We start from the raw sequence: 15672 nt of genomic DNA on the forward strand, positions 1-15672 counted from the left end.
TAATTTAAAAGGGCCTTATTTTCAGAAAGTGCTAAATGCCAAGCCTCTGATAAACCAGGCTCCTTTAAGAGGCTGCAAGGCGGGCACCAAAAAGTTGAGCCCGCTAAAACCACTGATCACGTCTAAAAATATAGGCCTTTACTCCTAAAAATACTTTAAAGGAAAAAATCCCCCAGAGGGTGATGCTTAGATGTAGCATGAGAGTACCAAAGGTGACGTAAATAGCATTCATGAGCAAGTGACAATTATGATCCAGTGGATAGGATGCTGGACTGGGACTCCGGAGATGTGGGTTCAATTCCTCTGTTTGCCATTGTCTTGTTCTGTGCTCTGGCACAAATAATTTCTCTCTCTGCAGTTTCCCTGTCTTTAAATTGGAGTTATAATGATTGATAACCTTGTAAAGCACTCTGAGATATATGGATCAAAAGCATTATACAAAATAATAATTATTCTCCTGTTCTATAGATAATCATAAATTAATTTTTATGTTGTATTTTTTTTTCTGTATAGGAACCCTCCAGAGAGAGAGAATTTTTAAAAATTTTACTCGGAAACGCCAGAGGGCTATGCGAAGAAGAGTACATCAAGTCAACGGGCACAAATTTATGGCTACATATTTGCGACAACCAACATACTGCTCCCACTGCAAGGAGTTTATCTGGTAAGAATGACTTAAAAACCAACAACCTGGGCCTTTCCTTCCGCTGAGGGTTTGTGCACATGGAGAGTGCACGTCAGCCTAGGTTGTGATTGTACAACTCACTAGTCTGCTGCACAATAAGTCTCCATGTGAACCCCACTACTGCAGCAGTAGGTCAAAGTGCACTGCAGAACTTTTAGTGCAGGATCCATGCTGTGAGTTAGTACATAGCAAGCTAGTGCATTGTAGATTTACACCCCAGCTTACCATGTGCTAAGTGACCATGTAGACAAGCCCATAACCGTACCTTTACACTCCCTCTAGCAGGTATGCCCCCATGCAGCAATCAATACTGAATTAGTTACATGGTGCTTTACAAATGTTGATTAAGGAACAGAGCTTACAGCCTGAGTTACACAAGACTAATGGTTATACAAGACCCTGGACAGCAGTTCAGTTGATGCTGTGGGAATTACTGATGGTGAGAAGAAAGCAGGAATGGCTGTTTGCAGAAGTGGGTTTGAAGGAGGAGCGAGAGAGAGCTGAGTAGATGAGGAAACAAAAACCGTTGAAGGCATAAAGAGCAGGTTAATAGATGTGGAGCTAAAATGGGTAGAAAGAGTAGGGGGTAACAAGCCATTAAACTGAAATGGTTGAGAGGAGCATGGGCAGAGGGAGAGGTAATTATCTCCCACTCTGTTATGTCTCTCTGTTCCATGTAGAACACAGGGCCTTCAGAGGTAATTATGGAGCTCATGTAATCTGGTCCATCTAATAATTGTTTTGTTTAGAGTAATGTAGAAGTACCTAAGAAAATACACAGAGAGATTAATGTGGAAAGAAAGATGCATTTTGATAGCCTACCCTGTGAGCCGAAGCCTTCCTTGTCCCTTTGTTACATGCACTGAATCACAGCCAGCGTCACCACTGGCTGTTTGCTTTGGAAATCAGAATGCTTGGGCTCTATTTCAGTTCTGCCCTCATGAAACTACTGTCAAACTGTTTTGGTTTGTGATTGTGAATCACGTTCTATGTTTTGTTTTGAACAGGGGAGTATTTGGGAAGCAGGGATACCAGTGCCAAGGTAAAGTGTTATATCCATATACCGTATATTATAGAATATTCCAACACTGAGCTGCATCTCCTTCCAGCAGGGCCATGCTGTGTGCACTTTTGAGCCAACCAGGAAGGTGTGAATTAGCAGCTAGCAGGCTGTCTGCATGAGAGCATGCTCATACATATGCACGCAGGAGCATCCTCATGCTATGGCCCCAATCCTGTGCTCCGTGGGGATGGACTCCTGCCACTTCATTGAGCCCCACTGAAGTCAGTGGAGCTCCTTGTAGCTCATTGTCAGTTTGGGACCTGTGTCATCTCAACATAGTGCCCAGCCTTCATTAGGCATGCAGTCTGCAGGCCCCTGGATGGATGGCTTTTCCCTGCAATAATTCCTTTAACGACGCAATTAAAACCAATTGACATTAGAGAAATTATTTCAAAGGGAAACTCTGTGGTTTGACCTACTATTTTTGCCTAATGCCAAGTAATATGCTGAATTGTTTCTTACAGTATTTTTTTCTGTTTAATGAATTCTCAGAAGTTTGTCTTGGCCTCTCCCTTTCCCTGTGCCTTTGCACTAGAGTGCTATGCAGTATGACTAAGTTCCTGCAGGAATGGTCTTTCAGTAAGTCTAATAATGAAGCTTGGCTTTTACAGGGTGTGCTGGGTCACCAGTGTGTTTACGTGGACCTGAACTGCAGATAAACCAAATGTCTCCTGCCTAAGCTCAACAAAAAGAAAGGGTTCACATACTGATAGGCCCTTGTGAGTGCAAGCTAGTGTAAGGTGCTGGGGGATCTCTAGACACACACTCACCAGTGAGTTACATTTGGCCTCGCAAATATCCCTTCTTGGAGGCACTGTGTCTGAGGTCTGTGGCACTTCTTGGACTGTGTCTGAGCTCTTAAATTTATCAAAGCAATGTCCTCTATGGCCTTTGTTTGCGTCACCTGTAATAGTCTTCATTGGAAGATTTCGGTGATCATATTGATTTAGTTCATTCTTAGTCATGTTTGGATTGCACTGACATTTCTGCGTGTATCTCCCGATATTTATATAGGCTGAGATTTTCAAAGCTTCTTAGAGGATATAGGCATCCAATTTCTGTTAAAATTAATGGAAACTGGATATCTAAATCCTTTAGGTCGCTTTGAAAATCTCAGCCAGGGTGTACGTTTCTCCTATCATTCCATTATCTGCTGCTGATTTAAATGGAATCTAGCAGAGCCCAGTTTATTGTTTGATACGTTTTTAGTCTTTTTTATAAAGTTCAATATGCTTCTTTTGTTTCCTAGTATGCACCTGTGTTGTACACAAGCGTTGCCATCATCTAATTGTTACAGCCTGCACGTGCCAAAACAATATTAACAAGACAGACACCAAGGTAAAGTCACAGTTGGTTACTTGGATCTTAGAACTTCCTGAATCTTCAGGTTTGTGTGGGTGGTGGTTGCAAAATAATGGAATTTATTCTTCTTTGGCTTCTTCTCTCCATTCACAGATTCATAGATTTTAAGGCCAGAAGTGACCATTTAGATTATATGGTATAACCTGCTGCATAACAGATGCCATAGAATTTCATCCTATATTGAGCCCAATAATTTGTGTTTGACTAAAGCCTATTTTGTTTGCATTCAGTCTTGATATGAAGACTTCCAGAGCTGGAGAATCTACCACTCCCCTTGGCAGTTTGTTCCAATGCTTAATCACCCTCACTTTTAAATAATTGTCTTATTTCTAGTTTGAGTTTCTCTGCTTGGACTCCTTGTTACATCTCTCTTTGCGTGATTAAAGAGCCCCTTAGTAGCTGTTTTCCCCCTCCCCCCAAAGAAAGTACTTGTACACCATAATCAAATCACCTCTTGATCTTTTATTATTATTATTATTATTAATTCTTCCTTCTTCCATAGTTTTTGCTCTGTTTGGCACACTTTTAGGTAAGGATGTGATTGTTTGGTGACTTTTATGGCTCATTCCTAGAGCTTGATAATATTTAGGATGTATCAGGTGAGGTATTTCCCCTAGAAATTGGGAAGTATTTCTGCCGTTGTACAAAGCGCTGGTAAGACTTGATTTGGAATACTAGGTACAATTCTGGTTACCCATGTCCGAGAAAGATTAATTCAAAACTGTCAAGAACTCTGGGCCCGATTTCCCTCAGCTGAGCCTGGTGTTAGCCAGCTCATCTCTCAGGCTGGTTCATGAGCCTAGTTGGGTTGTGGCAGCATCACCTGATTGGCTGCCCCCCCTCCCACCCCTCTCCCGATTGGCTGCAAGAAGCCTACAGGTCTGTATTTAAGCTCAGCAGGTTGCATGCTGCTGAACATTTACACCCACAGCTGTGATCACCTGCTTGTTTCCAGCCTCGCTCCAGACCTGTTCATGCCTTGTTCCTGTCCAGTTCCAGTCTGCCAGGCCTGTGCCCTTGTTCGGCTCCTGGCTCTGACTCCTGGTTCCTGTTCCTGGCTCCAACCACTAGGCAGAACTTCAGCTGTACCCACTAGACCATGCCCCAGCCCTCACCACTGGTTCAGTCCATGATAAAACCAGAAGAAGTTCAGAGAAGGGCTGCTAGGATAATCAGGGGAATTATAGACCCCATCTTTCTTAAAAGAGAAGCATAAAATAGCTTGGTGTGTTTAAGCTAGCAATGCAAAGTCTGAGAAGGGATATGATTGCACTTTATAAATACATCAGGGCATAAACACCAGGGAGGGAGAAGAGCTGTTTCACCTAAAAGATAATGTTGGGACAAGAACAAATGAGTATAAACTGTCCATGAGTAAAGTTAGACTGGAAACTAGAAAAAGGTTCCAAACCATCAGAGGAGGGAGGCTCTGGAACAATCCTCTGAATAGGAATAGTGAAGACAAACAATCCTACTAATTTTAAGGTGGAGCTTGATAAATTTATGAATGGGATTATATGACGGGGTTGCCTGCGACAGCAGGCGACTGGACTCTGACCCAGATGATCACTTCCCATCCTATGTCCTGTGTTTCTATAGTATCCATCCAGGACCAAGATCCATGAGGAATATTACCGGTCATGGGGTAAATCTACACCACAAAAGGTTTATTGTAACCGATAATATTCTTTCCAGAACATGTGAACATATGCCATTGCTCACTATTTCTTACCAGAACTGTTGAGCTAAACTTTAAAATGACTCCTCGCCAATCCTAAAACGTCAATCAAATACCAACTCTCTCAAGATGGCAATTAATTACTTTTACGAAAAAAGACCTAAGCTCTTAGAAAGAGAGAGAGAGTTCAAGAGGTATAATTGACTTGAAACTTTAGAAAATGTTACACATGTTGAACAAATGGATCCTATTTTATTTTGTGCCTCAACATTTCGGCCCTGGCAGATTGTAAGGTGAATCCATATCTTAAGTAATTAAAAATATAGGTGCTAATGGAACAACAGGTTTTCTGATTCTGCATTTGTGATCTAAATAGTTCACAATGGAAAAGAGGGATAACCCCAGATGTGGGGAGGGGGAGGAGAAGTGGAGATAAATCAGGGTCCAAAATGGAAATAGACATTGATAAGAAGTGGGGAAAAAAGAGAGTGAGGAATTTCGGAAGGCCTGGGAAAACGGATGTCATGTACTAAAAATGATACAGAGATTCACCATTTTTAAAGAATTGTATTTTTGCATGTGACACACAAATTAAACATTTTAATGCTGATTAGTTAGTAACAAACTCCTATAGTTAGCAATAATTTGTATTCAGTACTTAAATGGTTTCATAGTTAGGTTTGTGATGAGGCAAATATACGTCCCATCTAGTTTTAATAGTTCCAAGATCATTGTAAGAATTTGAAATTAGCTAATGAATCCTTTGTAAAATCTACTTTGTTCTACTTTCAAGCATGTCAGAAAATCTGCCAGAGCAGGTTGTTTGCTGATTAGAGCTCAATCAATGCATTGCAGCATTACCATTTGGTAAATTACAATGCAGTGGAGAGCAGAGATGACACTTTCAGAACTGGGGTTTTTTAAAATAATTCTGCAGTTCTTCCTAATCATAGAATCATAGAAGATTAGGGTTGGAAGAGACCTCAGGAGGTCATCTAGTCCAACCCCCTTCTCTGCCCTCCCGCTCTTACATTAATGTACTTTTTATTAATAAAATTATTTCTATATATGTTCTGATTTTTCTACCCTGTGTTTATATTTTTGTTTCCTTCTCAGGTTTCTGAACAAAGATTTGGAATCAACATTCCCCACAAGTTTAGAATCCACAACTACAAAGTACCAACCTTCTGTGATCATTGTGGTTCTTTGCTGTGGGGGATAATGCGACAAGGACTGCAGTGTAAAAGTAAGCAAGCCTTATTCTTTCTTCAGGCTTTCTTAGGAAAACGTCTGTGGATGTGTGGAAAATCAAAGAGCTGAGGGGATAATTTCCTGTATTTTTTAGCTTAAGCTGTTGAAAGAATATTACATTCCTCTCTAGTCCATAGGTACAAAAGTGATGTATAGCTCTTGTTTTTCCAGGCTGCAGAGTGGATTCAATTTTCTTTCACTCACATAGCTGAAAATACTCATGGATATTGCTACTTCCAGCATTGCTCTTGCTATTTACCTGAGAGCCGTTGCTTAGGCAGTGAATAGTAACAAGGTAGCAGAAAAAAACATTAACAGGGGAAAAGTCATCAGTGTTTGTGGATTAACATGGCTCTTTGTCACACAATTAATTGACTGCAAAAGCTTTTCTGGCATTTAGTTTTTGTTTGATGACGGTTATTGTCAAGCCATTTAAGTAACAAATGCTCTTATCTCCATTTGCCTTTACCTCCCCCAGTGTTCTGTGTCTGTGTGACTTTAATTTTCTGTTGAATGATATGGATGCGAAATTAGATACACCTCTACCCCGATATAATGCTGTGCTCGGGAGCCAAAAAATCTTACCGTGTTATAGGTGAAACCACGTTATATCGAACTTGCTTTGATCCACCAGAGTGCGCAGCCCGACCCCCAGAGCGCTGCTTTACTGCGTTATATCCGAATTCGTGTTATATCAGGTCGTGTTATATTGGGGTAGAGATGTAGTTGTAAACTAGAGTTGGGAAAAAATGTTTGGACAATTATTATTATTTTTTTTTTTTTGCCAAAAAATGCAGATTCAAATTCACCAAAACATTTTGCAATTTTATCTCAAATTAGCGGAGTAGTTTTGGTTGAAATAAACCTTTAAAAAAAATAAAAATAAAAATAAAAATAATTCAGTTTCAACATTTTTGAAGCAAAACACTTGGATTTTTTTTTATTTGAAATGGCTTCATTTAGAAATGTTAATGTTGTTCAAATTTTCATTTTGAAACAGCAGTTATTCACCCAGCCTTTTTGTCAACCACTGTTGAAGTGTGTCACTAAGTTCCATGGCATCCTGGAGCTAATTTGTACCTGTGGACATAGCTGCAGAGTAGCGCATGTACCCCTCGTACCCACCAGGCTCATACATATACACAAATGGACATCTGACCATGTTGCATCATACTGGATAGTTTGGTGTACTGTCACCTGTTGTTCATAGCCTTGTTCTCTCATAGGAGCCCCGATCCTGCCTCCACTGCAAGTCCCTTTGGCAAAAGTCTCTTTGGCTTCAGTAGCACAGGATCAGGGCAATGATGTAGATTTTTCAGGAGTAAAATCCTTTAGTCCATGTTATTTTTCAGCAGTAACATTCTGAGCCTTTCTCTCAGCGTTGTTTCGATTGTTCATTTGATTTTATTTTTCACCCCCTCAGTGTGTAAAATGAATGTACATATTAGGTGCCAAGCCAATGTGGCACCCAACTGTGGGGTGAATGCAGCAGAACTGGCCAAAACCTTGGCATGCATGGGCCTGCAGCCAGGAAATATTTCTCCAAATTCGGTGAGACCTTTCTCTTTTCTTTATCAGAGTTTACAGCCAGGTCATTTGTACAAGCACAAGAGAAGTTGGTTAGGGCTTTGATTAGAATGAAGGGCATTGTGGGGTGCACTGGACCAATTGCCTTTCATTCTGTGACATTCAACAAACACCTCATCTGGAAAATGTATGTTCAGTTTCCAAGCTTATATTGCAGAGGCTTCCATGTGTGTTTCTTCTTGTTAGATCAATGTGAAATGTGGCAAAATCCATGGCCTAATTTTCCTCTCACACTTACAGCAGCGAAACTCCATTGAACTGTGCCTGAGTGGTGCAAGTGAGAGGAGAATCCAACCCCGAATCTAGTTTAAAGGTCAATGTTATTCAGTGACATGTCCGCTGGCAAATAGAGAGACAGTGTTGCCTAGTGAATAGAGCACTACACAGGGACTCAGGAAACCTGGGTTCTATTCCCAGCTCTGGTACTGCTTTTCTGGCTGATCTTGGGCAAGTCGCTGCACCTCCCTCTGTCTCGATTTATCCATCTGTAAAATGGAGGTAATCGTGCTCACCTTTTTTGTACAGTGCTTTGACATCTATGGATGGGAAGTGCTATATAAGAACTAGATATTGTTGTTTATTGGAGTATATGGCAAGCAGCCCCTGTCCCTTCAGCGGAGAGCTCATATAATGGTGAGAACTTTCCAGCCCCAGTCCTGCAGACAGTACACATATGCCTAACTTTGAATACTTGATTAGTCCCATTGTGCGTAAGAGTTTGCAGAATTAGGGCCTAAGTGTGCACTGTATATTCATGTATTTTAAAGTATTCTGCAATCTATTTAGAGTGTTATAAAATTTAATGTAACAAAGTGTTAAAATGTCTGTAAATATTTATGAAAATAAGGTGGTGAGGGGAGAGCAAACAAGCCCTCCCCCCATTTGAGGGGGCCTCCAAGCCCAAGGAACAATATAATTATTGGATGAAACACCCCTACTATGCACAACCCAAATATACTACATGAATTCCAAAGACCAGAAAATGCAGAAAATGGAAAAAATACTGTAGCAGTGGACCTGGGCCTTGAACAAGATTTCAAGAAGAAAAGAAGCAGAAAGAGGAAACATGCCATGGTGAAGACCGGACCACCACGTATGACCATGAAAACCAAGAAACTGAGTTCAGGGTTGAAATTTTTTATGTTGCTTTAGACACGCTTATCCACACAAATACAAGAAGAGCTGAACCCACTTCAAAAATCAATAGCATGTTTATTTATTTGGAACCCAACTATAAATTATGCCAATTCCAATATCACAAAAGCTCGAGAACTATCAAAAGGCTACTTGAGAGATTTAATAGAAGAGGAAATTCATCTTTTTAAACAAGCAAAGAGAGAGATGTTATTTGGAAAAGAGACTACAGTTAAATTAAACAAGATTTATGAAAAAGAACTGCAGAGTGTTTTCCCACAGACCTGTGTTGCTCTAAGGATTTTCAGCCCTGATTTAGAAACTGCCTCTGATCCACCATGAGCCAAGAACGCGTACATTGACCTTAGTGATGCTAACAGTGTGTGATCTTGCAAAGAGCCCAAATTATGATAGCATCAGAACTGTGTTTACGTCAAGAAGAGCAAGAAAGACAAACATGATGTGACTTGTCTTTTCTGATAATAAAGCAGCTTTAAAGTTTTTCAGCAGTATTCTACTTAAACTATTTCATCTCCATGGTAATTTTTTTGGAAGATCTGGTAGGGTCTTGGTAACATATCAACTTACAATGGGTTGTTTCAATTTTATGATTACTAATATTTCTCAAAAAATACATAAAAAGATAAAATAAAGTAAAAAGTGACTAAATAATCAGACGTGACAAATTTCAACATATAGCTAGAGGAAGTTAACACTTGTATATTGGCATAAGTCATAAAACCAACTTAGTCTTCATGTAGAACCAAGGTAAGAAAGAAAGAAAGAGATGTAGAGGAAACAAGTAATATGCTGATTCTCCAGCTACAAAGGACCTGATCCAAAGCCCGTTGAATTCAAGGGAAAGATTCCCAGGTCAGATCCTCAGATGATGTAAATCTTCATAGCCTATCAATGGGACAAGTAGAGGATCTTGCCCCTATTGATTTCAGCAGGCTTTGGATCAAGCTCATAGCAAAATAGGCCTACAGGGATTTTCAAACCTCTCATCATCATCCTTCAGTCTGTAGCACAAACTGTAATAGAGTTAACCTTTTATTCCCTGATTTACAGAGCTCCTGAAGCACCCATTGATTTCATTGGGGGCAGCCTGTGCTCTGAATAACCAGACACTACTAGTGTGTCCTCTGTATAATCTGCACAATATATAGATACAACCTATCTGTGCCCTGGTATGTAGTGGGCTTTCCTAATTGTTTGTGAGGTAAAGGATGTGATTAAGTTATCAGGATGTGTTGGGAGCTTATATTTGTTAGGGATTTGGGAAGCTGTTCCAAATGGTTTTGTTTCATTCTGCATGGCTGAATTTTCAATTACTGTAACATTGGCCTTGTCAAAGGTCTCGCTGTGCAGCTGTGAATTTTGCTTTACTATGAAACAGTTACAAGGTGGAGCTCAAGAAATCTGTGTGTGAATAAGTTTGGGGGCGGAGGAGAGTAGGGGAGGAGCAAGAGTCTCCTATATTTTGTAAGTATTTGGGGCTTGTCTACTCAACCACATCCGTAGAGCCATGAACAGAGAGTACTGGATATTGACTTGATCTAACTACTGCAAAAATAATAGCTGTTGAAAGATATTGATACTGGCAGTATTCTTGAAAATGTGAAGGGACACCATCAAATTGGATCTTCCCTATAGTTAGGGAGGAGGAAGCTTCAAAGGAATTTGTATTGAAGGAGGAAGCCATCGGCCCAGTATTAGGGAGGTAGCTAGTAAGCAGGAAGGGAGGCTGAGAAGAGGAAGTGACTAGACACAAATCTTTTGGATTCCAAATGTCGCTGATACTGTTCATGCTGCGAGGTATCAGGTAGCCATATTTATTCATATCCTTATAATTCAGATAGGAGATTCCCAGGTTTTTTCACTCAGCTCTCCCATTTCCAAAGTAGAGTGGTCTGGCTTGCCCATTAGGTTTAGGAAAGTGACTTTACAAGGTAGAACACAGAGCAAGCACCAGTTCTTATGTTTCTTTATGGCCATGGATGATGGTGGGTGGTTGCGCATGATGCCTGAGGTGATATTATGCCCAACATACTTTCAGCTGAGCACAGCAGACCTACCCAGACAGATATATACATCCTTAGTAAACACTGTGGCATATTGTTGTGAAGATACAATTTTTAGGCAAACTCAGTTATTTTCCTCCACAGAAATTAGTTTCAAGGTCTACGCTGAGGCGCCAGGGAAAAGAAAGTCCAAACAATGGCAACAGTGTGAGTGGAAGTTCAGCAAGCAGATTCGGGATCAAAGATTTAACCTTCATCCGAGTGTTGGGAAAGGGCAGTTTTGGGAAGGTAAGTTTTATTCCTGGCTCTTCATGAAATAGTAGTGTTGTTGTTTGTTATTTTAATGGCTCCCAAGTACATGAGGTGCTTCCCAAAACATAAAATGTAAGATCCCTATCAAGAGAAACAAGACTGGAAATCAGTGGGGTCTGCACGGGAGCTCAGCATGCGTGAATATCAGGGTGAATATACATATAGTATGCAGAAAGACTATGAGACGGGTTCGGTCACAGAGACCCCCATGGGACTGTCACCTGAAGTGCTGAATTTACCTCTGAGCCCATTTTCCTGCCAGGTTGGGACTGCAGAACCCTGCCTTGTTGAGCCAGACACGCTAGCCTGCTGCAACCCAGACTCAGGGTCTGGTCCATGCCCCCCCAAAGCTGCAGACTTTAACCAAAAACTGCTCAGCAGGTTACCTATCTCCAGCACCCAGACACCCAGTTCCCAATGGGATCCAAACCCCAAATAAATCCGTTTTACTCTGTATAAACCTTATACAGGGTAAACTCATAAATCTGCCCTCTATAACACTGAGATATATGCACAGCTGTTTGCTCCCCCAGGTATTAATCAGTTACTCTGGGTATATTAATAAACAAAAGTGATTTTATTAAGTGGTTTCAAGTAATAACAGACAGAACAAAGTAAGTCACCGAGCAAAATAAAACAAAACACGCAAGTCTAAGTCTAATACCTTAAGAAACTGATTACAGGTAAATCTCACCCTCAGAGATGGTCCAATAAGCTTCTTCCACAGACTATACCCCTTCCTAGTCTGGGCCCAATCCATACTTGTGTGGGAGAGAGCAGGATTTAGCCCATATGGTTCATTCTCTTGCTTTGATTTAGGTGATGCTTGCCAAAATAAAAGAGACCGACCAGCTGTATGCTGTGAAGGTGCTGAAGAAGGATGTTATTCTCCAGGATGACGATGTGGAATGCACCATGACAGAGAAGCGCATCCTGTCCCTGGCCAGGAGCCACCCATTCCTCACCCAGCTTTTCTACTGCTTTCAGACTCCTGTGAGTATGGCGCAGCTTCCACATTGCTCCCCGTGCACTGGGTAGCATGGAGCCTTCCTGAGTATTTTTCCTCCCCTGCTATAAGCAGACAGTTCCCTCAAAACCTGCCGTAGTCGCAGTTTCTTCATGCCATGATGGGGCTGAAGGCAGGGCAAAGGTTCCAGCCAGTTCCTCCTCTAGCATCAGCATCCCCATTTGCCTGGCAAAATCCTGCCTCGTTCTGAGTTGCTTAACAAAACTGCAATGATGGGGAAGACCTGCTGTGCCATCCTTCCTGGCCACAGAGCCTGTGTCAGTGCCAACCCCCAGACATACCCTGAGCCTCCCTTCTCCACACAATCCTCTGAACTGGTCAGTGAGGGATCTCGGACCTAGAGATCCTGGTTAGAACATTGAATGACACTTCGCTGTCCCCACTACAGCACAACTCTGCAACCTCAAAGAATTAGATTTTGGATTGGGGAAAAACCTGTTGGCTCTTGTCCATCTTCCTAGCTAGTGCGGGGTCTGATCAAAAGCCAACTGAAGTCAATGGAAAGTGTCCCATTGACTTTAGTGGACCTTGGGCCTGCCCACTGTATAATAGCTATCTCTCAGCGTGTGGACATATGTTGAATCATCCGTCCTATGGAGATCCAAGTACCTTAGGTACTGATGCTCTTTCAAACTGCCACAACTCATTTCTAGCTATTACTAGTCTGTCTTCTACTGAAATCTCATAGAGCCTGCCTTTTCCCTCAGAGGGCCGTAGAAGAAATTATCCTTTAATCACACGTGCTTCCCTGCTGCTTGGTGAATCCCTAACGGGGAAGGAGTGTGCTCTGGCAGCAACCTGACAGATGGTGTTTGTGTTTCATTTGAGTGGTGCAACAGCCAGCCGGAGAGCTCAGGCACCATGCCTGCTTGGGGTGGAGCCCTGGGAAGCTACTCCCACGTAATGGAGGAGAGATTTTTGTTAGAGTTTATGTACACCTCTACCTCGATATAACGTGACCTGATATAACACGAATTCAGATATAACGTGGTAAAGCAGCGCTCCGGGGGGGTGGGGCTGCGCACTCCGGTGGATCAAAGCAAGTTCGATATAATGTGGTTTCACCTATAACATGGTAAGATTTTTTTGGCTCCCGAGGACAGCGTTATATCGAGGTAGAGGTGTATTTCAAAGTAACCTATCCTGAATGGAAACAGGGTTTATATATCAGCCCCATCACAAGTACAGAGGGGCTTGGATGAATCTCCCTTTGGTTTTCATAGCACAAAGGTGCAAGGACCCAGGTTAATAACCTCACTAATGGATTGCATAGATTGGAAAGGTCTGGTAATGTTAGATATTACTAGAGCTCAGATCTACTTTGACAGGACTTTCTGCCAGTAACAGCTACCCTACTTTGCTGTGACTTTATTTAATTAAAATGTTTCCCCGGGAGAATCTCCCGAATTGAGAGAGATTGGTTTGTTATCAGGATTGTCCTGACAGCAGTGGTAAACATCCGTGCACCTATAATAAATTAAAACAAAATAATAGAGACACTAAACAATAAATAGATTTCAAATTAACATGGTTAATTTTGATTTGTAGTGCTTGGGCCAAATTCTGTCCTCAGTCACGCTAGCTGTAACCCACAATAACAGGATTTATGTTAGTTTCCTAGAGCATGATTGGGTCCTTTTGCTACAACAGAAAGACATGTATTGACTGGGGGTGAAATTCACTCCTGTGCAGACATTTAAATGATCAAAACAGGGCTTAGTGGGGCTAAAGTGATGTATAGTCTTTATGTTCACTCTCTGCACAGGGGTGAATTTCCTCCTGTATTCATTTCTGTTCTTTCCATGAAGTTACATTAATAAAGCTTAATTGCTTGAAGTTTTTAAAATGACATTCATTCATTATTCATATGCATTTTCAAAACTTGAGCCGTACATTACAATTGATAAGGTGCCAGGCCTCTCATTAGAAATCTTAAAATAACTACCCATTTTGAAGGCTTGTCATATTTTAAAGGAAATGAAGAGCCTGATCCTGAGAAGTGCTGAGCTCCCACATCTCCTCTGGGGTGCCCATTTTACATTTCCCTGCAGGGCTATTTAACATCTGGGATAAATATAGGGTCCGACCCCAGTGAGAGGTGGGGATACTCAACAGCTCCCTTTAAAAGATCCAAAGCAAGTTTTTTTTTTTAAATCCATTCCTCATCACAGAGTTGCATCGTTTGAAAATTACAGCAATGAGCATCAGAAGCATAAATTGTAGCATAAATGTACGTGAGGCTGTGCCAGCAGTAGTGCTTTCTGGAGTGATTGAGACCTTACTGTAGAAAAGTGCCTGAAATACCCTGAAGCTTTGAGGGTGGATGGGCAAGAGAAGCATTGGGGATGTTGATGGACACAGGCCCCATTTGATCATCTAGACCCCTATATAATATTTGGATGCAGTGAAACAAACTGTACTGCCCCAAGTTAGGAGCAAAGCATAGACAACTGCTTTGCTGCCGATTAGAGAGGCAGTTCATTTCTTGATAAGAACCCCTGTGTCTACTGCAGATAATTTTCTGTCTTTCTGGTCTGTTTCAGTACAGCACCTAGCACAGTGGGGTCCTGATCCATGACTAGGGAGCCCAGGCGCGACCACAATACAAATAATGGTAGTAATCCTAAAATAGGCCCAGCTCTGTTATCAATCTTGGAGTCAACTGACCCCAAGGCAATCTACTTGCTTTTTTAAAAAGGAAATGTTTTTACCACTAGGTGGCAGGAGGTGCCAGTGTACCTTTAGCCACAATGGGTCACATGTTTTTGAAGTCTAATGAAGAAATGTTAGTAACACAGCAGACTGGCTGAGGAAACCCATCCATGCTGCTCCTTGCTTACCCTGTATCTTGTAACTCCCACAAAATGATGGGGAGGATGGAGGACTTTTTTTTTTTACTTTATTTCCTGAATTCCTTTCATCCAGAAAAATAAAATGCCATGCTCTTCCTTTAATCGGTTGATTTTTAACCATGTTGAAACTGGGCCTGAGTGGATGGATGTTTGCTCTTTGAAGTCCACCTTTCCAACTGGTATTTTTAATGCTGTTCACAGATTTTATAGTCACACATCTTTACATGAGGGGTGATTTCTGCTTAGCCTAATGCAGTTATCTTTCTATATGTTTTTTAAGCTATCCTATCGAATGGCATACAGGATTATACCCCTGTAATGGTATCCTGTACAGTATGCTAACAGGTCCTATAGCGATCTCATAGGGAACCATATGTGTTAGTTCCTTAGTGTCAGTCATCACTAAAGAATATTCTTATTTCTGTATTTATTTCTATCATGTCCACGTCATCAAATACCACAATGACGAGCGCAGTATAAATACCTTCCTAGCCTGAGTGAGAGAGATTATAAGGATTTAGACAGGAATTTAAAACAAGGGAGTTTGTTTCCCCTGGAATGTATTAATCACATATGTTTGCACAATACACAACCCCTTTTCTTGGGGGCTGAGGAACCGTTATTTCTGTGAGGATGGTTGATTTTAAATTCTTTGTCCCAACACCCGTGAAAGTGACTGGAGTGATCAGATTCCCAT

At 41.3% G+C, this 15672-nt stretch overlaps 1 protein-coding gene across 2 annotated transcripts in view; it reads left to right on the forward strand.

Annotated features, from left to right (window-relative positions):
* Positions 1-15672, forward strand: part of PRKCH (protein kinase C eta) — a 157490-nt gene that overhangs the window by 68050 nt on the left and 73768 nt on the right. For both annotated transcript variants that reach the window (XM_039538073.1, XM_039538072.1), the window contains 7 exons: positions 514-664; positions 1693-1727; positions 2998-3086; positions 5905-6034; positions 7463-7590; positions 10929-11072; positions 11916-12089. In XM_039538073.1, coding sequence (XP_039394007.1) covers positions 570-664; positions 1693-1727; positions 2998-3086; positions 5905-6034; positions 7463-7590; positions 10929-11072; positions 11916-12089 — 795 coding nt within the window. In that variant the 5' untranslated portion in view covers positions 514-569. The remainder of the gene's footprint in view (positions 1-513; positions 665-1692; positions 1728-2997; positions 3087-5904; positions 6035-7462; positions 7591-10928; positions 11073-11915; positions 12090-15672) is intronic.

Source organism: Mauremys reevesii, linkage group 4 (assembly GCF_016161935.1).
Source record: "Mauremys reevesii isolate NIE-2019 linkage group 4, ASM1616193v1, whole genome shotgun sequence".
In the NCBI taxonomy this organism is placed as follows: Eukaryota; Metazoa; Chordata; order Testudines; family Geoemydidae; genus Mauremys; species Mauremys reevesii.